The 24,646-nt window shown below is 42.0% G+C and overlaps 1 protein-coding gene across 2 annotated transcripts in view; it reads right to left on the bottom strand.

Moving 5' to 3' along the window:
• Positions 1-24,646, bottom strand: part of FNDC1 (fibronectin type III domain containing 1) — a 63,806-nt gene that overhangs the window by 12,992 nt on the left and 26,168 nt on the right. For both annotated transcript variants that reach the window (XM_053939131.1, XM_053939132.1), the window contains exons 5-15: positions 23,566-23,753; positions 22,481-22,588; positions 20,092-20,280; positions 16,940-19,312; positions 14,942-15,063; positions 13,089-13,200; positions 11,713-12,093; positions 6,978-7,043; positions 4,922-5,083; positions 2,724-2,954; positions 2,228-2,336 (exon numbers count right to left, since the gene is read on the bottom strand). In XM_053939131.1, coding sequence (XP_053795106.1) covers positions 2,228-2,336; positions 2,724-2,954; positions 4,922-5,083; positions 6,978-7,043; positions 11,713-12,093; positions 13,089-13,200; positions 14,942-15,063; positions 16,940-19,312; positions 20,092-20,280; positions 22,481-22,588; positions 23,566-23,753 — 4,041 coding nt within the window. The remainder of the gene's footprint in view (positions 1-2,227; positions 2,337-2,723; positions 2,955-4,921; positions 5,084-6,977; positions 7,044-11,712; positions 12,094-13,088; positions 13,201-14,941; positions 15,064-16,939; positions 19,313-20,091; positions 20,281-22,480; positions 22,589-23,565; positions 23,754-24,646) is intronic.

The raw sequence follows: 24,646 nt of genomic DNA, 5'->3' as shown, positions 1-24,646 counted from the left end.
TCCTTCCGGTGTTCTGGAGCCCTTTAGGTGTTGGGTATGAGAAGCAGAGAGTTATCTCTGGCCTTCAACACTGTCCTTTGGGCATCAGGAGAGGGAGACATGACTGAAAGACTGAAGAGGTGAGGAGCTTCAGCTGAAAGGTAGAAATGGCACAGAAGCAAGAAATGGAGGGCTGCAGCCGGGAGAAGCTGGGATGTAAAGACAATGCCTCCCTGGCCTGCATGGAAGACAAAGTAAGAGTGGAGGAATGAATACTGGTGAAAGGGAAAAGGGCTGGCATACAGAGGAGGCTGGGATGTGGAGGCAGAAATGGGTTCTAGCAGCAAGAGGAGAGTTGTTTAGGGAAAGGGAGTCCTTAAGTCACAAGGATGTAGATATACAAAGGCAAAATGGTCTGCATTCCATAGTGCTTCCATCATATCTTGCTGTAACAGGTGAAACCCACAAAGAGCTGTGCCACATACTACCCTATATACATTTGTAACAACAATGTTTTGTAAGGAGAGCACTAGCAGATGCAGAGTATACCACTGAAGCTCTCCACTGTGAAGTAATTTTGCTTTAACACACCATGAACCAGCCTCAAAGACTCTCACTAAGGTCTAGATTACCAATCTTCTGAATAAGTGGCCTTTTTAAGCTCTTGGATATGTAAGAAAATGCCTCATGAAGCGTGTGATTGACAGTACTGTAGACAAAACAGGAAAGGATAAGATGGACCATGTTTTCCTGTAACATCTATCTCTTTTAACTCTGTGGGTGCTCTGGATGTGCTTATCCTGCTTCTCCATAATTAGCATTCCCCTGCTAATTTTCCAGGTCTTTGACCCTGCAGGTGTCCTCTGCTGAACAAGGCCCTTGTGCAACTGCGTAAGGAACTGCTGCTGAAGTTGCTCAGGCTCTGGCTCTCCCAAGGAGATGTCATGTCCTCAGAACTCTGGCTGGAGGGAAGTCTCTGTGGAGGAGAGATGGGAGTGCACCCCCTTCTTTGAACATACTTTGATTTCTTGGTACTTGGATATTTCCCAGATAGCAGGAGCAGCTGCAGGGGCAAACCTGTCTATGCTGAAGTCTGGAGAAGTGTCATGATGTGGTCAGAAAAATATGCCTCATCATATGCCCCCAAATTGGCTACACTGTACTGGCTTTTCAAAATTTATTTATTTTATTTTATCATTTTGTCTATTAAGGTTTTAGATGAAGGCCATGCTCAAACAATTCTTTTTTCTATGTTGAGGTTCTCAATCAACTACTATTAATTGTCTTGGAAAGAAAAGATACTTTGGCTGACACACTGTTTCTTTCTTCTGTGCTGTCCTAGCACAAATCCTATGTGCCTGTCCAAGCAGTCAGTCCTCACGCAGTGATCTGCGGCTCAGCATCAAGTAAGGCATGTTAATTCCAGCCCACAATCCCAGTGCATCTCTCCACTGTGTGAGCAACACCTTCCACTAGTGCCTAAGAGACTGCAGACAGCAGCATGTGAAGGCCAAGCTCAAGCGAGTACCAAAAGAATTTCAGGCTCAGAATTTGAGACACAAGTATGTGAGACACTGAGCATCTCTCTAAAGGAGTAGTTTGAATGGGATCCCTCTGTAGCTGTTTACTTTGCCCCCGGTCGCCACAAATTATTCCGGTATTATGTGAAGCATGCATTCTTGTTCCGCCATTTCAATCAGATTTTTTGTAAGATGAAGACCTAAAGCTCCTGCTAAACTGACTTCTGAGCAATTGCCACAGCCTCACTTTATATCACCAAGCCTTCTCTTCCAGCGCTATTTATGTGAACAGAAAGCAAACACAGACCAGTGGGCAGCACTTCCCCGGTAGGCATCAAATCTTGGCCACACATATGCTAGAATGGCCCACATCATATCAAGTCACATCATGGGTATATTTTAGTATACTCCCCCCCTCAACATTTGATTCAGTTATCCAAAAGATTAGAAAATGCATTTTAAAACAGTATTTTCTTTGTTACAGATACGTCTTTTCATACACACAAATATATATACATGTACCCACTGCCATCTGCTCCAGGGTTAATATGGTAAAGATATCAGGTTGCTGTTGTGTAGTTTATAGAACAATTTGCTGTCTAACAGAATCAGTAAAATTTAAACCAGATGTACAACATTTATACTAAGACCAAGAAAAACAACTGACAATTCTCAAAATTTGTTTTATTTCCTTAACAGAACTGAAAATGAGTGGATCAAATCCTTACCGTGTGTTGGGCTTCAGGTTCTCAATTGGCAAGTGAGTAGACCCAGCAGTCCTGGTTGACCACTTATTCTTTAAAAAGTCATCATAGGATGCACTGTAAACCAGATAGCCTGTAAACAGGAAAGAGAAATAGTTGTGAGGATTCTAATTTAATTTTAAATAAATTATATCCTTAGGTGTCATGGTAAATTTTAAGGATTAAAAGGAATTGAAACATCTTTGAACATGAAAGTGATTCCATGCCTAACTCCCATGGAAAATCCTGGCCTGTAAGAATTTCCTATCCTTAGCTAATAATCATGGAGCTTTATATCAGAGGACAGCACCCAACTGTGAATTCTGATTTAAAAAACAGTGAAGGCAAAAAGATGACAGAGGTAACCCATTCACTGTTTTAAGTGATACATTAACTGTGCAGACACTACTACAAATGGTCATTTAGGAACACCTTCCTCTTCTCTACTCTCCCACCAGGAGAGAAACCCTCAGGAGAATACCTGTTACCATGTCTCCTTGAGCAGGTTTGGCCCAGTCCACAATGACAAAGGAGTGACAGCCTTCAACTGCCACAACTGTGATGTTGTGAGGGGCTTTCAGGGGACGCTGATCTTTCTCTCTGAAGTCATTGGGAATGATTTCATCAAGGCTCTCCACTTGGAAATGCTCCAGGGCCTCTGTCAAGGAGCAGGGGGCTGCTGGATCCTTGTTGAGATAGGTCACATAAGGAGCTAGAAGAGACAGGGAAGGGCAGCATTTAGTAAGGAGTTTGAGGTATCTCACAGTAGAACACAGGCTAGCAATTTCCTCAAGAGAGTCAAGTTTTGTGGTGCATTTTAAAATTCTTCACCTTCCAGTCCAGAGACCGCTGCCAACAAGGCATGGCTTAGAGCCAAACTGATTGATGAGCAGGGGGAATGGGATACCAGCATTCAGGTTTACCTACCCCACACTCGCAACTGTACCAAACTATGCAAAGATGGAAGGACTGTCTTTGCTACAAGAGGCAGAAGAGAGCAGTCTGAATGCAGCACCCTCTGCTCGCTACCTCCAGCTTCTCTGGAAGGTGGGATGAAAATGTCACCCAAATTCTGCCTTTCCAACATGGGAACAAGTCCCTGCCAGGGCCTTCAATCATCTAAGACTTTACGGGTTTAAGTGGTTGGTTTTTACACAAACATCCTGAAGCTGGAGCAAAACAACAAAAGAAACGTGAAGAGTAATTCCAAGGTGAAGTCCAACCAGTTTAAAGGGATTCTTGTGGTCCCCTGAGTACTAAGGGACCAGGAGCCAGGAGTCTCTACCTTCCAGGCATGTGCTCCCAACCTGTAACTTCTATTTTGAAAAGCTTTGTACTGACTGGAATTGCACTTCAGTTCAGGAAAAGTTTAAAACATCTTTTTATTGCCTTAAAAGTCACCGTAACATTCAAAGTAAGGACTATAAAACTTGCTTTGGAGATGTTTATTCAGTTGCAATAATACAATTCATTGAAATGGTAATATTATTTCCCTAGTGCCTTGAAATGTTCATAAACCAACGTTTCTTGGTTTATCTTATTGGATTCCATGCCCTAAATGAATTTTTTCCAGATCTTGCAATGAAGTTAATTTTAGCCTCTCCAGCTAAATGAATCAAGAAGCACTGTCAGTGAGAGAGCTGAATAGAAACATCATGAAATTGTTTGGACAGGGAAACTGAAGATGCACTGGAAAAAGTTTTGGCATATATAAAAACAAATCTTTCACTCCAGCAGCAGAGTTTCACTTAAGCCACATGATGCTTGTGGATATTAGAAGGGAAGCCAAGACATGTCAAAGACGATTTTCCACCCCCTGAACTATTTTCTGAAATGCCAGGTGAGTCAGCAGCTGACCTGACCTCAGTTCAAGTGCCAGAATTATGCAAAGGGCTGCAGGAGGTGTCACCAGCCTGGGGTGGAAGCTGGAGTGCAGTGCCCTATAATCTCCAAATCCCTGTCTTCTGGACCCCAGCTGCTTCTCTGACACAGCAGCAGAGCAGCTCTGAAGTCAGTGCTGCAACACCAACCTACACACTTGAATGGTTTGTGTACACAGGAGACATGGCTCATGTAATGGGGGCTCCTTCATCAAATGCCTTCTACTGAGAGCACATTAAAATACCAAAATCATATTTATCTCTACTGGATTTATTTTTTGGAAAGTTCATATCCAAACTACCATTCATTTCTCTTGACATACATGCTTGTGCGGCGTGGATGAAATCACTGGGGTTGAACAGATCATTGGAAAACAATCAGGTCCCCCAGAGGAAGACTCACACCTATGTGGAGACTTCCCCTGATGGAACTGCTGGTGTGAAGTTAGATGCAGCTAAGCTGAACTAAGCACTGGTGTAGACACTCTTGCTCTCTTACTAACTTCAGCTAGACCAAATACAATGCAGAACACAGAACAGAGCACTTACACTGAAAGAGTACAAAGAGGTTTTTAGTGGTTGAACAAAATCATTGTAGGCCCATGCATAGACATGCAAGCATTGAAGCAAGGAAAAAAGTACTGCTTTTTGGGTTTCCAGGGTGGCAATCCTTAAAAGGACCACACACACGTCTACTGGATATGTATGTGCAATGATCTCAGCTGAAGGGCTGGCCTAGCTGGAGCAAGACTTCTTTGCAGCACAGTAGCAAGCTACATAAGCCAAAGGGCATCCTTACCAGTGAAGCGTTTCTTCCCAGCAATATCATATTCTGACACAGGGCCAGTGCCACCAACACCGGTCTCTGGATAGACAACCTCCAATTCTGTCGTCGTAGAAGCAGTGGTAGTGGTGACAGTGGTGGTGGTTGGCGGCAAAGTGCTCTCAAAAAACTCGTAGTCTTCAGAGGAAACACAAGATGAAAATGTTAGCATGCTTCATCTAATTTTGGCTTAACTATGAGAAGGGAAACAATTCTATCACTGGCCACAGTCCCAAAGAAGTGCTACACACTCTGCCTAGTGGGGCCACGGCACACTCCTTACAGAACTCTATGTCGAGGTTGGTCAAACTTCAGCCTTGCAGTGGTTTCTACCAAACTGATGGACGGGGAGAACAGTCTTTGCCCCAGAATACTCATGTCACTGCTGATTTAAACCTCACTCACATAGTTAAACAGGACGAAAATTATCAAATGTATTTGTACAACAATATCCGGAATGTGCATCTGCCACATCCTCTCATAAACCCCAAGATAAGATAGTACAGTAATTGAAACCCTGGCCAAAGCCGTCAAATGCCTGAGGAAGGAGAAGGGAGAGAAAAATTGGCTTTCTAAGAAAACTCAGTGTTACAATTCTAAAGCCCTAGAGACAGGTCATACTGCTCTCAAACCCTCCTGTGACGGGAGGTGCAGAGTTCAGTACTTTCCATTTGTGGTCCCTGCAGGGCCATGAAGGAAGGCAAACTCTCCCACATGAGTCCCATTATGTTCAGTCCTATTTAACTCAGTGCTCTTTGAAAAGCTACTGTCCTACCTGACTGGCACACAAAATGAAGGGAAAGTAGCATTTGGCATCTCTGCCATGACCTCATGCAGGATGGGGAGCTCTGCTCATGTCTTTGAGTGTTTTGTGCTTAAACTGCTAAAGCATATGTTTTCTGCATATGATCTGTACCTAAGGGGAGGCCTGGCAAAAGACCTATGCACTGAGGATATTCTGCATCCATGGAGATGTAAGGGAAATGGGATGTATGTCTTGCGTAGTTTCTAATTCATCCCTTCCTCCCCACATTCTAAATGTCAGTTTCAGTACGAAGTGATCAGAATTAAAAGTACAAATGTCTATTATATCTTCCGCTCAGCTGCTGCACTCTTTTTAAATGTTTTTCTGTTGTTGGTTAGACTTAAGATCCAGCACTACAACCACAAATAAAAAAAACCTTCATTGTTCTAGAGCCATAAATTCTACTAAAAAACTTTTTGTTTAACTGAGGTCTGTACTAATCCACTTCCATATGTGGGGGCAGGAGCAGGAATTTGAGGACTAAAAGGGATAGAACATCAGATGTCACTGATGGCAGAAAGTGAATTTCAGTCCCAGTAATTGAGAATTTGCATTCCCTGTGCAAACTTTCAATTAAATGCTGTGAGACTTGACGCTTCCTCTTCAGCTAAGTTTTGTATGTCCTTGTATGTCCTTGATTCCAATATCAAGATGGCATTAATATAACGCTAAAAAAAATATTTACCTCTTTTCCTTTCATCTGATTTCAAATCTCTTTGATATAAATTCTATATCAATTAAGCAGATTAGTTACTTTATATGTAGGTGATCTTATTCAGTATGAGCATGCTTAATTGTCTAAATGCAGACTACACATTAAAGAAATAACTCGCTAAGGTATTTCAGTTGTTCAGGGCTTGAAAGTTATTTGGATTTTGTATTTTAGAGGAGGTAATTGACTTTGACTGGGCTGGAGTTAGAAGTTGTACCAGAGAAAGTAAATCTAGGATTGAAGCAGTGCCTGTATGACATAGCTCTGAAAAGTAACCTATTTCCTCAATAGGTTCCTGTTAGATTGCTGGACTGATAAAAAGGGACTTTTATGTCCATAAACAGATGATTTTGGACCCTTTCTCTTCACATGTGATGCAGAACCGTTTTCCAGCTCACCATCACCTGCTTAAGCTCCCATTTACCAATCTGCCTCCTTGAACCCAGTTCCAAAGAAAGAAGACAGAGAAAAAAGCAATATGCCATTTGCAATGGATTTCTACAGTTAAAGCATACCATCATCGTATATCACATAAGCTTCTGGAGTTGTTGTCACATCTGAATCCAGTCCTGAGAATGTATCTATTGACACAGAAAGAAAAAAAATGCTATAAGAATTCACTAAAATAATTCTGGAATAAAGTTTAATATTAAAGTATTTAGCCAGTGGAATTGTAAAGAAAAAGATAACTTCCTGGTTTCCAAATAATGCAGTGACAGTCTGCCCTGCACATTGAGAATAACAGATGAGAAGCTAAGTGCAGTAGTCAGGAGTTTTGCTGGGGGAAAATGGGTTCGGGGCTCCTACATAAAATTAAGAGTAATCACCTTCCACAAGCTCTGCCCCAGGCCCCAGCTGCTCTGGAGCAAAGGTAGGCTGCCAGCAACTATATAATGATCACATCTGGATATGACAATATTTAATAGTCTCGGAAGCAGCAAATGTGAAAACATTACATGCCAAAAAAAACCAACCAAGGAATTAAGTATTTCTACCCAAATATTTTTGTGGAGGTATAAAAACAAACAGCCCACAGAGCCATGACATTTATAGACCATTTCAATGGTCTTGCAAGGAATGCAGCCCAAAAGGAATGGATTTGTAAAGTAAAGTAATTAGTGCTGGGTTTTCTGGGGTTTTACTCTGCACTAGCTCTATTCTGATCCTATGGAATGGCTGCCCATTACAGGTTGGGTCACATGCGTGTAATCCTGAAGCACTGCTCTGCATTAGTTTCATCCAGCATGAATTCAGTTTTCAGGAAATCAGAGATTGCCCCAGAATGCAAATGAAAACATAGCAAGGACAGATGATTATGAGGTGCGCATCAAAAACACTATACTGATCCACCCCAAAACCCAATGCAGATGCACCAATAGACTTCCCAGCTGACTATTCCTTGATATTATCTCATTATCTCTGCAGGACATGAATCCAGCACCAGATACATCAGCCATCAAGTACCGCATCTGTTGAATCCCAAAGGCTTTCCTGCGCACTCTGAAGAAAGCATTTCTCCACATTATTCGGGGAAGCCAAAGAGTACACAAAGCTCAGCACAGTCATAGAAAGCCATGCAAACAAAGCAAAAGCACTGTGTAACCCACTGCAGGTACCATCAGAAGTCTCCAATGCAATGCTGGGGCTGGGGAGGGGCCAGCATGTGAACAAAGACAAGAGAAAGACAGCTTTGACCTCCAGACACTTCACATACATCGGTCACGTTCCTGTAACACTCAATAGGGAAGCAATAGTGTTATTTTTACTAAACCAGAACTGCAAACAGCACAAAGTTTCAACTGCCAATGTTAAATAGCTCACAAATATAATCTGAATGATACATTTTCATTTTGCTGATTTTTTTTTAGAACCAACAATTACTGTATAACTGCTTTTTTTCTCCTAAAAAGTATTTTAAATACACTGCAGGATTTTAATGCCAAAATAAGACAGGAAATGGGTTTATTCTTGTCGGACTTTCATATATTAGAATCTAACATTTCCTCATGGTAGACTTCTGCAGCCACTCTTCAGGAGATGATCCCCTTGGAAGTCACTTGACTTCTCTGAGGGTAGTGAGTCCCAAAGTAGATTCTTTGCTGAATTCTGCAGATCTACCCACAACTGGCCAACATCAACCAACATCTATAATGTATGCACTTACCTTTGCCTGCCTACATCCAAGTAATCAAGAGGATCAGATATGCAGAAATTTGAAATCTTTCACGGGCAGATTTAAACACGTCCATGCTTATTAGCTAGTAAGTCCTTGACCTACCTACAGTCCAGCAAAGCCAAACTTCATTTTCTATTTTTGTACCCAATTTCAGTGTCTGTCTTCTTTAGCATTAGCAGTGTCATGGTAACAATAAGAGTACTTCCCAACAGACCTCTTATTTTATTATTTTCTGTACATACTCCAGCTGCAGTTCTTCACCTTGCTCCATCACCCTTTGCTGAATCTCTTGAGTAAACCCTGCCTGTAACAGATGGGGCCAAATCTTCCTATGACCACTTGCCGCAGACTTTTGGCATCTGTAAGGACAGACTTGTTGTCTTACTCATCTTACAAATTCCATCACTTGATTTTATCACATGTAACACGTGGTTAAGTCTCCACCTGTTTTTTCCTTTGTTAGTTCATGAATAAAGTTTAGTTGATTTCACTGACAAATCACGCTTGTGTGGCCAAACTCCTCCTTGAAAGTTAAAGACTGATGAATCTAGTAAAAAGCTGACAATAAGTTCTGCTGGATCAAGAAAAATTCCTGCCAGAGATAAAAGAATTTGCCAAAGCTTAAGTAGAACATTTGGAGCTGGGTTTTGGCACTTGCAGACCCTGTCTGTTTGTGAGTAAAGCACTTAGCAACAAATATCAAGCTTTGGCAGAAAAAGTACTTCACTACACAATGTGGAGTAATTTCTAGATTCAGATTAAAGGGAAAGACAAGAGAAAAATATAATTCAAAGTAATTTGGAAATGGTCAAGTGAAAATTGCATTGTTTTGATAATTCAAGTAGTAGTTTACCCCTCTTGAAATATACACTTCCCTTGTTAAACAATGACAGCCAACATTAAAGAAATACCACAAAGATCTTCACTTTTCTAGCAAGTTCCTTTGTGGAACAGACACACTGTTTTCCTGTGTTTATCTAATCCTGAAGCAGGTCACTAGGATTTAAAAAAAAACTGAAAAAGACTTCAGAGAAGCTTTCAAAATTCCCAGGTAGGGACTAATATTGCAAAAGCTATAAGGTAAGAAGCCTTAAGAACCAGGTAAGAAGCAGAAATCCAGCACCATCCTTTCAGTCTTCCACTGTGAGGCATTTGCAGACATACTGTCAAAATGCCAGGCAGTTTATGAGTTACTTCAAGACCATTCTCATTGAACACACAGCCTGAATAAAAACTTAATTTTCATTCGTGCCTCTATCACGTTCAAATATTCAGCAAGCCTAACTGGTAGAAGACAAAAAGCCCAAGCAGAATTTTTTAAAAGTTCAGAAAATCATATGAAAATTCTCCAGCCCACAACTCTGCTAAATGTGAAACCACAAAGGATTTTGTTGTTCAGCTTCTGGAGCCTACCTTCAGTTTAACCCCAGATATATGTCATGAACTTCTACCGTTGTTAAAATGTGTATTCTCAGAAGGGGTCCTCCAGGTACCAAACAGCACAGGCCAAAAAGGAGGAAACATTACAGGACATAATCAATATTAAGATAAGCAAAAGCAGCTGGGGCGTGTGGGAGGGATTCTAACTGCCAAAAATCATGGCTCCCTTTAGGCAACTTTGAAAGTATGAGAGTGACAATATATAACAATATTTGTAGCACTTTTGTAAGTACAATTAAGAACTATGAACTTTCCATAGGGAAAAGCAAAACTCTTCATATTAATATTTAATGATGATATGATTTTTACGTGCATATATATGTGTGTACACATCTGTGCATATCTACACAGTGCAAGCATGCTTCTATAACTGTCAAATGTGGCTAATTGTTAATAAATACTAACACTATAACTCATTGTAATTCCACCTGCACAAGGAACTGACATCTCTGACTCATTAACTGTCATGAGCTGCTGGTAAGGGAAATTTGTTTTCTGCTTCTGAGATCTTCTCCCAAGATGCCATCCTTAGACTCACGGTGAGTTGCAGGAGCCACACCTTTCTATATCACTGCCCTTTTCAAAGTGATAGTTCAGCTTCCTAGGCCATGGTTTCGTGACCTACTTGTAAATCTACTTTGACTTAAGAGATACAGGTGTATGGGAGAAAGGTAAAGGGGCTTCATTACTCATTAAAACTGGCTGCTGCAGTTGTCAGATGTCTGACTGCCAACATGCTGGTAAAGCTATGGCTGTGCTGCTATTGCCTATTAGTAGATTGAATTGAGGATTATCTACAAATGGGAAGGGTAAGGGGGTACCATGGTGCTCCCTGATCTGGCAAAATAAGCAGCTAACTCACTTGCAATGCAACATCCAGGTGCTGAAAGCATAAAACATTATAGGCTCAACACCAAAGACTCTCGTGCATTTATATGTGTTTACTTTGGATTTCAGTTTGGCACCACAACCTAAGCTTGTATAACAGCAACAGGGGAAAATGACATGCACCGACACTGGTTCGTATCTTCAGGTATTAAAGAAATCAGTGTACAACTCTCTGCCTTATCTGTGCAGAACCTGGGCTGCCTTTCACCAGCTTCATCTGTGCTGTGCTGCATTCCTGCTAGACAATCTATCTCCAAGGGCTGGCAAGAGAACAAGAATCTCACTTTGCAAATGCTGTTTCCACCATGGCTCAAAAGAGAGACTCTTCAGAATTCATTGTGATAAGTGAACAGAAAATAAACAAAATGTATAGCTCCTCTAGCTCCTACCCTGGCCTGAAATGGAATGAGAAAAATTCATACGTAAGTGCTTTGACCACAAAGCTACTGCCTATACTTGTAACCCTGTGAGTGAACATATGTGATAAAAGTGGATCCAACACAATGTAAGAAATTTGCTGAAAACGACACAATTTCACAAAAAACCTCAGCTTTGGTGAAAATTGGCATTTTCCAGTAAAAATCCATTTAACACCAAACCCTTCTTCATATGCTTTAATCTCAGCTCCTATCTTATCAAACGGACCCAAATCTTCAAAGGCAGATTCTCCACCATTCCACATCTGTGTAACTGCGCTGTACAAACAGCACAGCCATGGAAATTCAAACAGCACAAAAGGAAATTACCTTCTGCATTGCACTCTGGCAGGCCATTGAACCCCAGGAGCAAGTTGCCTTCATCATCATACTGTCCATAGGTGCCTGGAGGACAGGTTGGTGCGGGTTTCTCAGTGGGTGGTTCAGTGGTGGTCGGTTCAGGAGTGGTGGTGGTGGTGGTTGTAGCAACAGTTGTAGTGGTTGTGGTGGTTGTTGTGGTAGTTGTTGTAGGTATTGTTGTAGTAGTAGTTGCGGGAGTGGTTGTTTTCTTAATCATTTCAAGACCAATCAGAGGCTTTCCTCCAAGGCTTATTATTGGTTTATCTTGTGCACTCGCTACAGGTTTACTAAATCTGCTATGTCCAAACAAAGGCAATCCATCAGGACTCACCATTGGAGCACCCTTTTCATCTAAGAGAGAAGAACAAAACCAAAAAATCTCACCATTAATCCACTTCAAGCTTATAGCATTAAGCATTACTGTGTTTTATCACAGTAGACGCCACAAAAGGACTGAATAGAGTGAATATAGCCTTCTGTAAGTAAACTGACAGAGAGGAGGTTGTTACTTAGGAAAGAGCCATGGCTAAGGAAGCTGGAAAATGGTTCAGAAGAACCTCAGAGAAACCACAGTGGTGTTCACATTTTTCAGCTGTTTGATAAACACTCCAGGGAGGTTTCACTTCAGAATCACAATATGCAGACAACGACGGCATTTCATCTAAGTCACTCTCAGAACTGTTGATGAAACATATGATGAATCCATCTTCTGCTCCTTAATGTCAAGGAAGGAAGATCTGGGATGAGGTGGCAAGATGCTGTCACTGCAGGTAAACTTTTGTGCCGAATTCTGGGTCCCATATTAATCCCGTATAAATATTCGTGGTAGCCAGGTTAACAATAGGCACTGAATTTGTATTCAAGAGATCTGTACAGATGGACTGACATGCAAACAGCAGTGTCTTCAGAGAACACAAATGGGGCTTCTTACTATTTGTGTTCAGTTTTAGAAGAAAAAAATGAAATAAACACATCCATATGGCTGGTACACTACTAGCAGTGGGGAATAATTATTTCTATGTATTCAAAGATATAAACAATCACCGATATTTATTCTACTCATCAGTCCTTATTCTGGCTCAGTTCTCCAGTCTTTCTAATTCTGATACAAGTGAGATGGACCTGAGTGATTCTTGCTGCCTCGTACTCTGGAGTCTCACAGGGTGACTCAAAGCCTCCTCAGGTCCTGCAATGTGCTGACTGTCTGGTGGAGACTTGAGGACAAGCAACTTCAAATGGCTTGCATGGGACCTGGGGATGCCTGAAGCATTCAAGAGCTCAAACATTTGTACCATGTGTACAAAAACTATAGAGCGTCTTTCTGTAAGAAGGAAGTTGTAACTTACCAACAATTGTACGTCCATCCCCTCCTAATTTCACTCGGAGAGGGTTGCCTTGGGAGTCTTGGAGGTATTTGCCTTCAGCATTTAACACTAGCCCTCGGTCAAGATCTACAATCTAAAAGCAATAGATGGACTCAAGTTTAGCTAACCCAAGAGGAGGTGAAATGAAATTTCACAGCAACAGAAATCCTGGGGAAATTCAGACACCAAGTGTGATGCTCAGGAATAGCTACAACACACTTGAACTTTTAAAACTAAGTGTATAGTAATCACTGAAATATCATTGCTGAAGAAAGCAGATTCCCAGGAGCTGGGGTCCATATTCATATCACCTACTGTAGTGAGTAGGGAGTGCAAATGAGCAAATCCCTTGATTTTCTTGGGCTGCACAAGTCCTAAGATAAATTCCTGTAATACTGATTTCAGTATGACACTGAGCCATTTTGAAGATGGGATTTAGAATTATGCCTAACTAAAAAAAAAAAAAAAAAAAAAAAAATTAGACTACTTACTTTATATAGAAACAGCAATGAAAACAAAGTAGCTAAGATTTTAATTGGGGTAGGAGACTGAAGAAAAGCCTCTGTCTCATAAAGCAAATATGTCTGAGAGCTTGGACGGAATTCCAGAGCTAACTGCACTTAAAATTCAATCCTTTTTGCTATTTCAACCCAAAATAGCTGAACTGTATGCTGTTTTAACCTGAGGTAACAGACACTGAGCCACAGAACACAAAAATGCAAAAGGTGTTAAGTACTGTACGGAAATTGGGAAGGAGACAAAGCAGCAATTGGCAAGACAGACTTACATCTGGGGCTGAGGAAAAGACTGCAGAAGGAAGGACAGCAGATGATGAAATCAGTCTCTGAAGCTCCAGGCCCCATATTTGGCAAAGATCCTCTTGCTTTGCAAGGTGTTCATCCTGCTAGCAGCAATGCCTTCCCCCCAAGAGGCAGAGAAATGCCCCATGGCATTCCAAGGACCTTCCTAACCAACTTTCTGGAGCCCATTTGAAGGACTTTGGATGTGCTTCTCAAAATGCCTCCCTTGAATGTGACACTTTTTAATGTTCCTCTAATGAAAATGGTAAGATTGAAGTGGCCATAAAATAAATGACTTTATGTGTCATGCCATGTGCAAGCAGTTCTGCTGATACCAGGGAGGCTGATCACAGACTCCTACTGCTCAGCACTTGAGAAAATATGCAGGAAGCACCAGTTCCTTCCCCTGCTTTCCTTAGTTAAAAACTCATTGAAAAGGATGTTAAAAGACAAGGTGTGGGCATGTATGCAGCTTGTGGGGCTTTCCTATCAATGGCATCTGATCTCTTCTGCATATACCTCTGCAAACATGGGGAAACAAAAATCTACATAAGTGAATTTAAAACATCGTGATAGTTCTGGAGGCACTTTTTATTTCAGAAGTCTTGCTCAGGAGCTTCTACCTGGAGTGAGAGTGTGGGAGAAGCATTGCTGAACACATCTTTCATAGCAGCTATTCCAGGCAGTCTCCACTCACACTGCACAGCAGACAAGAGCCTGCTGTGTCAAGAGTCCCTGAGTCACTGGGGAGCACAAATCTCACTGATTTGATAAAGAAAATAGTTGTCTCCATTTTATAGGAGTAATGTTATAGTTTAAAATTCAACCCATCGGGCTTAAATTTAAAATGTTAAAATAACAAAACCCAGGATTTGTCATTAGATTTCAGTGGAACAGTGGAAACTAAACCACTAAGTATAGCTTCACTTTAAAGCTGCATTGACTGAGGACACTGCTTGCCTGTCTTTTCTTAATGAAAATACAAGTAAAATAGAAGGCCAAAACATCTTGAATTTAGAGAGAAGGTCACCCTACCCACTTTGCTCCTTGAGGGCCATTGATTACTTTCTGTCCACTTGGTTTTCCATTATTACCAGGGATTACTTTTCCATTTCCATTTCCATTTTTCGTTGTAAGATTTGGTCTGCCATTATAACCTGAAACAGGGAAGAAAACACACTATTCTGAAGAAAGCTGTGCAACCTATAAGCCATATTTTAAATTGCAAGTAAATGCATTTTCTGGCTGATCTGAATATAAACAAGAACATAAAGAGGCCTCACAACACTCCACAAACCAGGCACTCCACTTCTTGAAGCAACTGTAGTGACACTGTCAGATTTTTGCAGCTGACACAAGAATCTGAAATTGTTTTTTCTGAAGAGGTTAAACACTCATTGTTCATCTCTATCATGTTTATTTGGTCTCTCTATTCCCTCTTTTTTTTTTTTTTTTTTTTCTTTTAGGAAAGCAGGGCAACATTTCATGGCACAACAGTCATTAAAATGTTTGTGATCTTTGTAAATGATCTTTCAGAAGTGGGATGAAGGAAGAAACCATTATTAAACACAACCACTTGTTCAATCCTATCCTTATACAAAGCTGTAGTGGCAAACTGAAAGGAGAGGGCATAGGAATTATCCCTACACCTATATTTTTAACCTGGAAAATGAAGGAATCTCCTTCTCTACCTGAAAAACCACTGCTAAACGGAAGTACACTCATGTCAAAAGTGGAGAAGCAGTGGTACTGAGCTGTAGGCCCCCCAGCTCTGAAAGGGCAGCAACTTTCACATCTTATCTCAGAGACTTGCCTCCAGAAAAATATAATGGGAAAAATATATAGACTGGGGAAAAAATTAACTAAACACTTGTTGGTTATAACTTCACAATTGCATTGCTAGTAGTAACCTTAGATAACCTCCATACAGAAATCTGTTATTTTTTTCGTGCCATACATCTCATTCCCCATGGTATTATTCAAGGTCTACTCCCATCTTAAAGCTCTTTAAGCTGATGAATCTCTACACAACACTGAGTCTGACTGAAACATATCAAGCTGCACAGTCCTCACTGTATAACAGGGAGGCCACTTCGAACCAAACATGACTACCTACAGATAACACAGAAGGTATTTACTAAAACACTCAGGTCACTAAATACTATTTTGGATGCCCATGCACTGGAGGGAGAAAAGGTATTTCTACTTAGCAAAGTCACCAAGGCTATCAGGGATTTTCCACAGTTGACATGAGGAATAAATAACTTGATGTGTAGTGGACCCTCTATTCTCCTACCCAGGTCCACAGATATTCCATCAGAAAGCAATTTTGAATTTAGAGAGAAGGTCACCCTACCCACTTTGCTCCTTGAGGGCCATTGATTACTTTCTGTCCACTTGGTTTTCCATTATTACCAGGGATTACTTTTCCAAGTAGGAAAGAAGATTGGGGTCAATCACAGCCATAAAGGTATTATTAGATGGCCTGGCTGTGATGGGCACAGTCCTCAACAGGTATGGGTAACCCTGAGCTGTCACTTAGAAAAAAGGGAAAAGTGGCTTAAAAATTCATCAAAGAACACATGGAATGCCAGGGCTCCATGAGGAAACACCTCACTGTCTCGGCATGAGCAACATGGTACTATGGAACCTACAAAGGTCTTTTAGCAATCCATGATGGAGAGCTATGTACCTGAAAGGTTGGCATATTCTGAGTATAAATGGTCTTTCAATGAGCATTTGGTGAAGTCATTGCTCAATAAGGAACTTCTCCAATTTAGCACCTAACTCTGTCACCCTCTTTGTGGATCACAGGATCCTGTGCAGATCAGACCACAGGAGAAAGGGTCTGGGGCACCACATTACACCAAACAGGCAATGTCCTCAAGAACTGGGCTTTCCAGCAACCACCAAAATAAAAAGCATCACATTATACTAAATAACTGAACCTGTATCCTGCTGGAGGACTTTTTATCTAACTGCTGGTCTTAGGAAAACACAATTAGTGACATTAGTACAACAAAGGCAGGATACCTGGTCTATAAGGAGGTCTAACAAACTGGCGCTGAGAAGGGCTCCCTAGCCTGGAGTTCATTAGTCGCTGACGAGGAGATGAAGTGGAAGAAACTGCTGGAGAAATGGTGTGTGTGGTGGTAGATGTAGAAGAACGTGGCCAGACAAAGGTTGGTTTAGATGGGGTATGTTTGTTAGAGGACTGAGTAATCTGTGATGCTATGGCAGAGCTCCTTGGTGATTCAGGAGAAGACATTTTTAATATTGAAGGTTTTTCCATCTCTTCTTCAGAACTTACTTTGTGAGGTAGAAGAGTGTCCATAGATTTTCTTTTATTGCTAGCAGTGTCTTCATATATGTTTTTGCTACCTCTAGAAACAGAAGGGGACCGTTTTGCTGCCAAAGATGTGGGTTTCTCTTCCATTTCTTTCTGATCATATTCACTGTAATAATCATCCTCTTCATTAGAAACTGACTGATGAGATTTAGATGAAGAAGGGGATGGAACTTTTTGAGGATGTTCAGTGTTAGACATTTTTGAGGGCAACAGGCCCTTTTTTTTCTCTGTTTGGGATGATGTTCTTGTAGCAACTCCTGAGCGAGTAGGTAATGAAGGACGAGTTTGTCTCGAAGTGGGTGACAACCTTTGATTATACTGGTTGTCTTTTGCTGTATCACTGGCAGAACTGGAGTCTGGCTGAGTGTGTTTTGGTTTGTAGGAAGGTACCTGAGAACCTGGCTGCTGTTGCTTTGATTGAGATGAACTTGAGCTTCCCTGAGAGAAAGAAGCAGATAATCCCCTAGAAGAGGACACCTCTTTAAGAAACACAGAGTGCCTGCTTGCTCTGTCACTGCCCTCTGTTTCATCCTCATCATCATCTTCCTGCAACTCTTCATTACTTTGGGATGAGACGGCGCGGTGAGATGGGAGGCGCCGGCCCCTTGAATGGAGTATGGAAGGACTGGTTTGTGCCCTCTGTGGAGGCTCTGAGTGGGAGGTCTTCTCCACTGGAAGACGAGAAGAGAGTGTCTTTCTAGGCAAAGACTCGCTTGGTTTTGATCGAGCAAGTGTTTCTTTTACCTCTCGATTGCCCTGCTCTTCAGGTTTGGATTTGGAAAGAGAAGACTGTAAAAGAGAATGCTTTTCTGGAGCAGCTGTCTGACTTTGTTGTTCTTCTGAGTCAGAGTGGAGTGATTTTTCACCATGTGTCTTTCTGGAGCGAGAATCAGAATCGATCTGAAGATTTCTTCTCTTTGAGTAGATTGCTGAGGAAGACTGCCTGGAAGAAGGCAAAGTAGGAAATAAGGGGTTTTCATCTTGTGAGTCCTCCTTATAATTCTTATCAACATCCTTTCCCTTGGATTTGGCACTGGTGGAGGAGCGAGAGTGAGGTGAAGTGTAACCAGGAGCAGCAGACCTTGATGAGACTGCCGCTGCAGCTGATTTTGAATCCTTCCATGTGCGGGAACTGGAGCCTGAGGACAACCTTGTTTGCTGTGATCTAGAGCTTGGCTGTCCTGCTCTATCCTCTGCTTCTTCACTGTCAAAGTCATTGTGGCTATTATGAGTGTGGGAATCTGCTGATTTGGAAGCAGGTTGATGTGAATGCCCCAGAGAGCCAGACCTACTGCGATGGCCTAAGACACCCTCATGAGAGAGAGCAGACTGCCGATTTGATGGCAAGGCCTGGCGACCAGGCTCTGAAGCTTTAGAAGACACTTTCACCAGCATGGGGTCAGGCTTCCCTTCCACATTACTCGCAAGACCATTACTTTTGGCGGGCAGAGGATGGGAAGAGGTCTTAGAAGGCACATTGTTGTTGCTTTGCCTCAATTGCTTTGTTTCATTATCTGTGTATCTGGGAACAGATGAGGCAGAAGGGTGTTGTGCTGATGACGGTAACAGTGCTGGTGGCTCACGTTTCTCTGTGTTCATCAGGCTTGACACCTCAGATGTGTGGGTTCGAACAGACATCCTCCCTGAGGCAAGGACAGGGTGGATTGGCCGACTAGGGGACAGGGGTTTAACATTCCTCCTCTGGTCTTGGGCTTTTGGCGGTGACGTTGTAGCTTCCTGGGAAGAACTGAGATCATCTGTTACCTCAGTGGATTGGAGGTCAGGTTCCAGCTCTCCTGTCTTTCTAGAAGGTAACTGAGATTTACTTAGGACCCCTCGAGTCAGGATTTTGTTCTTATATTCAGAAAGAAGACTCTTTTTATCACTAACACTAGGTGAATGAACAGACAGCTGCTTAGAAGAAGGAACAGACAGCTGGGCTTTTGAAGAAACAGAAGAACTTTGAGAAGAAGATGAGCCAGCATTCCCAGTCTTTTTAGCCTCTGAATTATCTTGAATATTTGTCTTTGGCTGACCAACTGAATCCTCATGAGCAGCTAGGGGCAAAAAGAAAAGTGTTTATTCACAACAATAGAAGATTCACAAAAACTGACCAAAAGCAGAAAACACTCAGGTAGCAAGAACAAAACTTATGAGAATATAAGACAATAACTATTTCTGTATTAACCAGGCTGTGGAGTCCAGCCAAGATAAATTTTGGGTTGTAGGAAGGCACCTATGTGGAATTACTGTAGCTTGGGTAAAACTTAGACCAATTAAAATCAAATATCTTAAATCAGGGACTGCAACACCCTTTCAGGGGAACCAAATCTTCAGCAGAATTTAGTCATGTTGATGGCATCGCGCTGCATTATCCCATGTAAGACTGTGGCCCACCTTTTTAGCTAACCCAGCAAATATTCTGTCCCTACAACAGTAACTTTTTGGCAAGAGCCAAACACAAGGAGTAGTATCTGAGTAAGACATTAAGTGACTTTCAAGAGTGGGAGCTCTCAGGAACATAGCAGCCAAAAACCCAGAGCATTGCGTTCTTTGACCTTTGGATAACAAGAGCACATAGTGTTGTCATAGATTATGACATGCATTTATTTAAGAGGCTAAAATGTCCATAAAAATAACCTTTTGCATGTTGCAGAGTGACAAAGACTTATTTGGACAATATAATGATGAAAAGAGCAAGCAAAAACAATATCAAGGAAGTCAAATCCCACAGGTCAGACAGAGTGCAGAGGAGTTAAGTCAGTAAGAATTAACACAACTGGGACTAAGGAAAGAGTGGGTGAATTACAGCATTGGTTCGTGGCTTGATGCTCACCTGCTGGGATGGCGACACTGAAGGCTTTTGACTGAGGACCCGGTCCCCTCCTGTTTGCTGCACGGATTTTGAAAATATAGCGCTCCCCAGCCTGCAGACCATCTATTATGGCTGATGTTGTAGCTCCAGAGTAGGTGATGGACTTTGCTCCAAATGGCTTGAGAGCCGGGGCGTATGAAAGAATGTATTCTGAAATGATTTGGCAGACGGTTGGAAGGAGGAAACTGAAAACAGTCCTGTTTCCAGCGGACAGACTGTATGGGTAGGATGAATTAGAACGTGCATTACTAAAATTAATACACTGGCAATGCACGCCGAGTCAACAGCTGGAGTATAAAGACATGAGAGAGAGATACACGTATATATGTAGGTTAAGTTGAATATTTGTTCTTATTCAGAAGAGATGCTTCTACCAGAAAATATCAGCACTGCAGATTTGCCAAATGGTAGCAACATCACATCTGTCCAACAAAATCTAAATACGACACACTGTGCTTAGCCAGAGCTAGGGTCAAACACCACAGCAGAGAGCGCAAAGCAAGGCCTGGGTGGCCACTTTGAAACTCACCTTGCTCTCACCTTCAGGTTTTGAATTACTGTGATACCTGTGCTCTGTCTTAGCTTTCTGTATTGAGAGAAATTTCACCCCTATAGGAATTTTGGGCATGAAGAGGAATATTCCCATTATACTCCCAAGAAGTGCAGGTGAGATCTCAGGCATGTGCAAGGTCTGTTTTCTTTTCAAATCCTCTTTAACAGGCACAGGTATCAGACAAAACCAGGGTTTTGATAGTAAATTTCATGGGCTGCCAGCTTTCTCTCTCTATACAAAAACCCACAATAATACCTGAGAAGCCATAGTGCCACAATGAGAAAATTCTAGAACATAATGGCATCTCTTTTTTTCTGAAAGTGAGCCTATATTCATTGTGTTAAGAAATAAGCCATGCACAGTTCATCAAAATCAAGAGAAAAAAATTATTGATATTTCATATGCAAATACATTTAATGCTCCACTGGAAAACAAATCAAGGTATCAGAAGGCATGAATCTTTTTCTTTGAATCTTTTTTCTTTGAATATTTTTCTTTTCCTTCTTTTTACACAGGAGTTGCTTTCATGGCAGGGACACTGGTGTAGCTTCTGATAATTCTCAAATGGCTACTGGAGAACATTTTTTCCTGTTATTTTAATATGTGGTATTAATACATAAAAGGACAGGGTTGAAAAACAAAAGGATCAAAAGACAAAAATTCCTGTTTACCACATGCTATCAAAATAACCATGAAATGTTAATTCAGTGATTTTATTTAGCCAGCAAAAATATCTTGTCATTTATTTAGCTTAAAAATAAGACCTCTCCTATCACACTTCATACTCAAGTAACAATATATTAGATGTGTATAAGCATTCAGCCCTTGAATATTAAGGTATCTTTAAAATTATTGCCTTGGATGAATAATCTAAGAACGATGCAGACAAAACTGCACAAAGGGCTACAGATTGTTAAAAATTAGGAGCAGACCTGAAATATCACATAATGTCCCTGCATGACCCTTCTTACAGAAATAATGATTCTTGGACATAACTGCAGCTCCATTGAAGTAATCGGCAAGACTTCTACTGACTTCAAAAAAGGAAGGAATTCCACCACTCTCCTGAAGAACACATAAAGCAGGTCTTGCAGGCACGGTGTGCCTCCCTCCAGGCCAATGAATTTTCAAATCTTGAGATGATGAAGCACTGATAAGGGACCTCCAAAAACTTGTGTAATTTGAGAACACAATCTTGGTAACCACTGAAGAACATGAGGCTAAAAAAATCAGCCTCATTTTCAGAGGGAAACAGGAAAAAAATCCCAGAAAGAGCTTTTTCTTTTTCTTTAATTCTATGCAAAAACTTAGCCAACTGGCAAACTTTCTTTATGACCATGTGCAGTAACACTATAGTACACAAGATTTATGCATGAGATCTTCTGAAATCAGATTTGTGTTTGCTTCTTAAGCTGAGGATTTCCCTCCATGACAAACTAGAAATAAAACACAACATAAAGCCACTCTCTTTCTTGGCAACTACCCAACTTTTTCCTGTTCAACTAATTCTTCAAAATCCTTCTTGAGCCTCATTTTAACCTGCCTGTTAATGGAAGAAGAGGTAAAATGTGCATGCATGATACCCCAGGAACCTCTGTGACATCCCAGGCAGACAGTGACAGTGGCTTCTCAGTGGCTCTGTGGAGACACTGGGCTGGAAACATGAAAATCTTGCTTGGGTTTAATCAAGTTAAAGAATCCTGGCACAGCCAAGGTTCCAGCTTACTGCAGGGCAGCAGTCTGCCTTTGAGATCAACAGCTCCTTGAGAGAGTTAGGAACCAACAGTGAAGACTCACCTTTGACTTTTCCTTCGCTCTCTGGAAGAGCATCCCAGGATGCTGCTACAGAGGTTGGTTTCCCCTTTAATGGCCAAACATCCAAATTTTCAGGTGCACTGGCAGGAGCTGGGAAACAGCCATACACAGAAGAGGCAAGTAAGAATCAACACAGCGTACACCTTTTGCTCCATAGTAGAGATTCCTATACAGCTACTTCAAAGATAAATATGAAGAGTACACTTGGTTCAGGTACATGCTTGTCTCTGTTACATCTCTCTCTCAGACTGCCATAGTGAAAATTTATTCCATAATTTTAAGAACAGGAAGTCTGCACAAGACTGCTATTGTGGCTTAGCCAGAATGACACGGTAATTTCTTTGTTATGGACCACTTCCCTGTACCAAAGGGGCCTGACAGCTTCTCCATGGTGGAGGGAGGATTTAAATTTGCTGTCCACAAAGAGGAATGGAAGCCAGGTTGCTCTTCTCAAAGGAAGAGGTACATCTAGCTATGTCGCTGTCAAGCAGGACGGGAACAGAGAACTCCAGATCAGAAGGCAAAGAAAATGAGCTCTGATTTATTTCAAATATACCGCTCTATATATAGAGGACATCGAGAAGACTAATTTCATTGGTCTTAGAGTGAAAACATCCCACACCATTGGTGTGCAGTGAATGACGCGCAGTGGCAGAGCATATCTATAAACAATGTGAATAACAAGATAGATTAGAGAATTATTTACATTCTTTCCCAACTGTTTCCCAGGCTCTTGCCTGGTTAGAAAACCTTTCTCTTTCTCTCTGACTGAGCTGAGAATATCCACATAGCTACAGGGATCCAAGATGCTGAACCATCCCACAAAAATACCTAAGCCACTTCCCCTTGTTCTCCTTGCTCCACAAGAGCAGCTGGGTATGCTCCCCTGGTGTGCTTCACTACCACAGGGCAGGAGCAGGCAGCAGCACAGAGGCCTTTCCCACACTCTCAACCCTCTGCTGCCCCAAGCAATCACTTGGTTCATTCTGGCTTTCCCTCATGTCAGCCCTATTCCACAGCTCAAACCCTATGACTTGTGTTACCCCAAGGACCCTTTGAGTGCATACCTGCCTCTGGGGTCCGCTGGTAAATAGACACGCTCCATTTGCCTTCCTTTTCTCCCTCCAAGATTTGGATGGCAAACTCGTACATAGTGTCTGGCACTAGGTTCTCCACCAGTGCCCGCCGGTTGGACACCTGCTTGTAATCCCACCTTGCCGATTCCCCCTTTTCCCGATAGCGAACATTATACTGCCTGGCACCAGAAACACAGGAAAATAAAAGTTAGCATGTGCAAGTCTAGCATTAGCAGAACCAGAGTGGGACAGGGATGCTTTGCCCTCAAGTAGCTTGCTGGGGCTTAAGGAGGAACCTACCAAAGTGCAAACAACAAAGTACTAACAACAAAACCCAGCGTATTTTTTCCTTCCTCTAATGGAGTGTGATTACTTTTACCCCAAAGGATGGACTCTCCAAGATGGGTCTTTCAAGACTCTTACTCAAAACACCCTCTTCCCTGGGGGGAAGCTGCAGGATTTCCTGAACTGGGCCAGGCATCCTGGGGGCGTCCACACCACTATCTCACTGCCCCATGGCCATGAGCGTGGCTGGATTGCTGGCAGACCCTTGTTCCCAGAGCAGCACCAGTGGCTCAGTTCCCACCTGTTTGGTTAGATAACTGCTTCCACAGAGAAACAGAGAGCATCTAAAATTACTAGTTTTCCTGCTGTGACTCTCAGGGCATTTCAGAACCAGTTTCCGCAGCTTTTCAGTGTTCCCAGGCTGAGCAACACAATCCAATGCTTTCAGATCTTGGCAGTTTCCAGCTCATTTCCTTGTTTGTTTTGGTCTCCAACTGCTGCAGCATGCTGCCACAAGCCAAGCTCTCACTCACAGGAACCCCAGCCTGCTCAGACTCAGCTGCATGAGGTTTCTGGAGGGTCAGAGGATGCAGGGTGCAATAATGGGTGTTTTTCTCACTGCAGTGATGTGTCTTTCCCACTCCACCCACAGCAGGGTCATCTTGAAGCTGTAGTCTGTTTTGATAACTCAACTCAACACCTCATCTCTGTGGGCTGTGCCTTGCTCCCACTCCGTCTTTGCCCATGCATCTTTGGGGATTTGCTGACTGTGGTGATATACCAACAC

This window comes from Vidua chalybeata, chromosome 3, assembly GCF_026979565.1.
Source record: "Vidua chalybeata isolate OUT-0048 chromosome 3, bVidCha1 merged haplotype, whole genome shotgun sequence".
Lineage (NCBI taxonomy): Eukaryota > Metazoa > Chordata > Aves > Passeriformes > Viduidae > Vidua > Vidua chalybeata.
The sequence above is the reverse complement of the archived record's forward strand: the minus strand, read 5'-3'. Positions and strand labels throughout refer to the sequence as shown.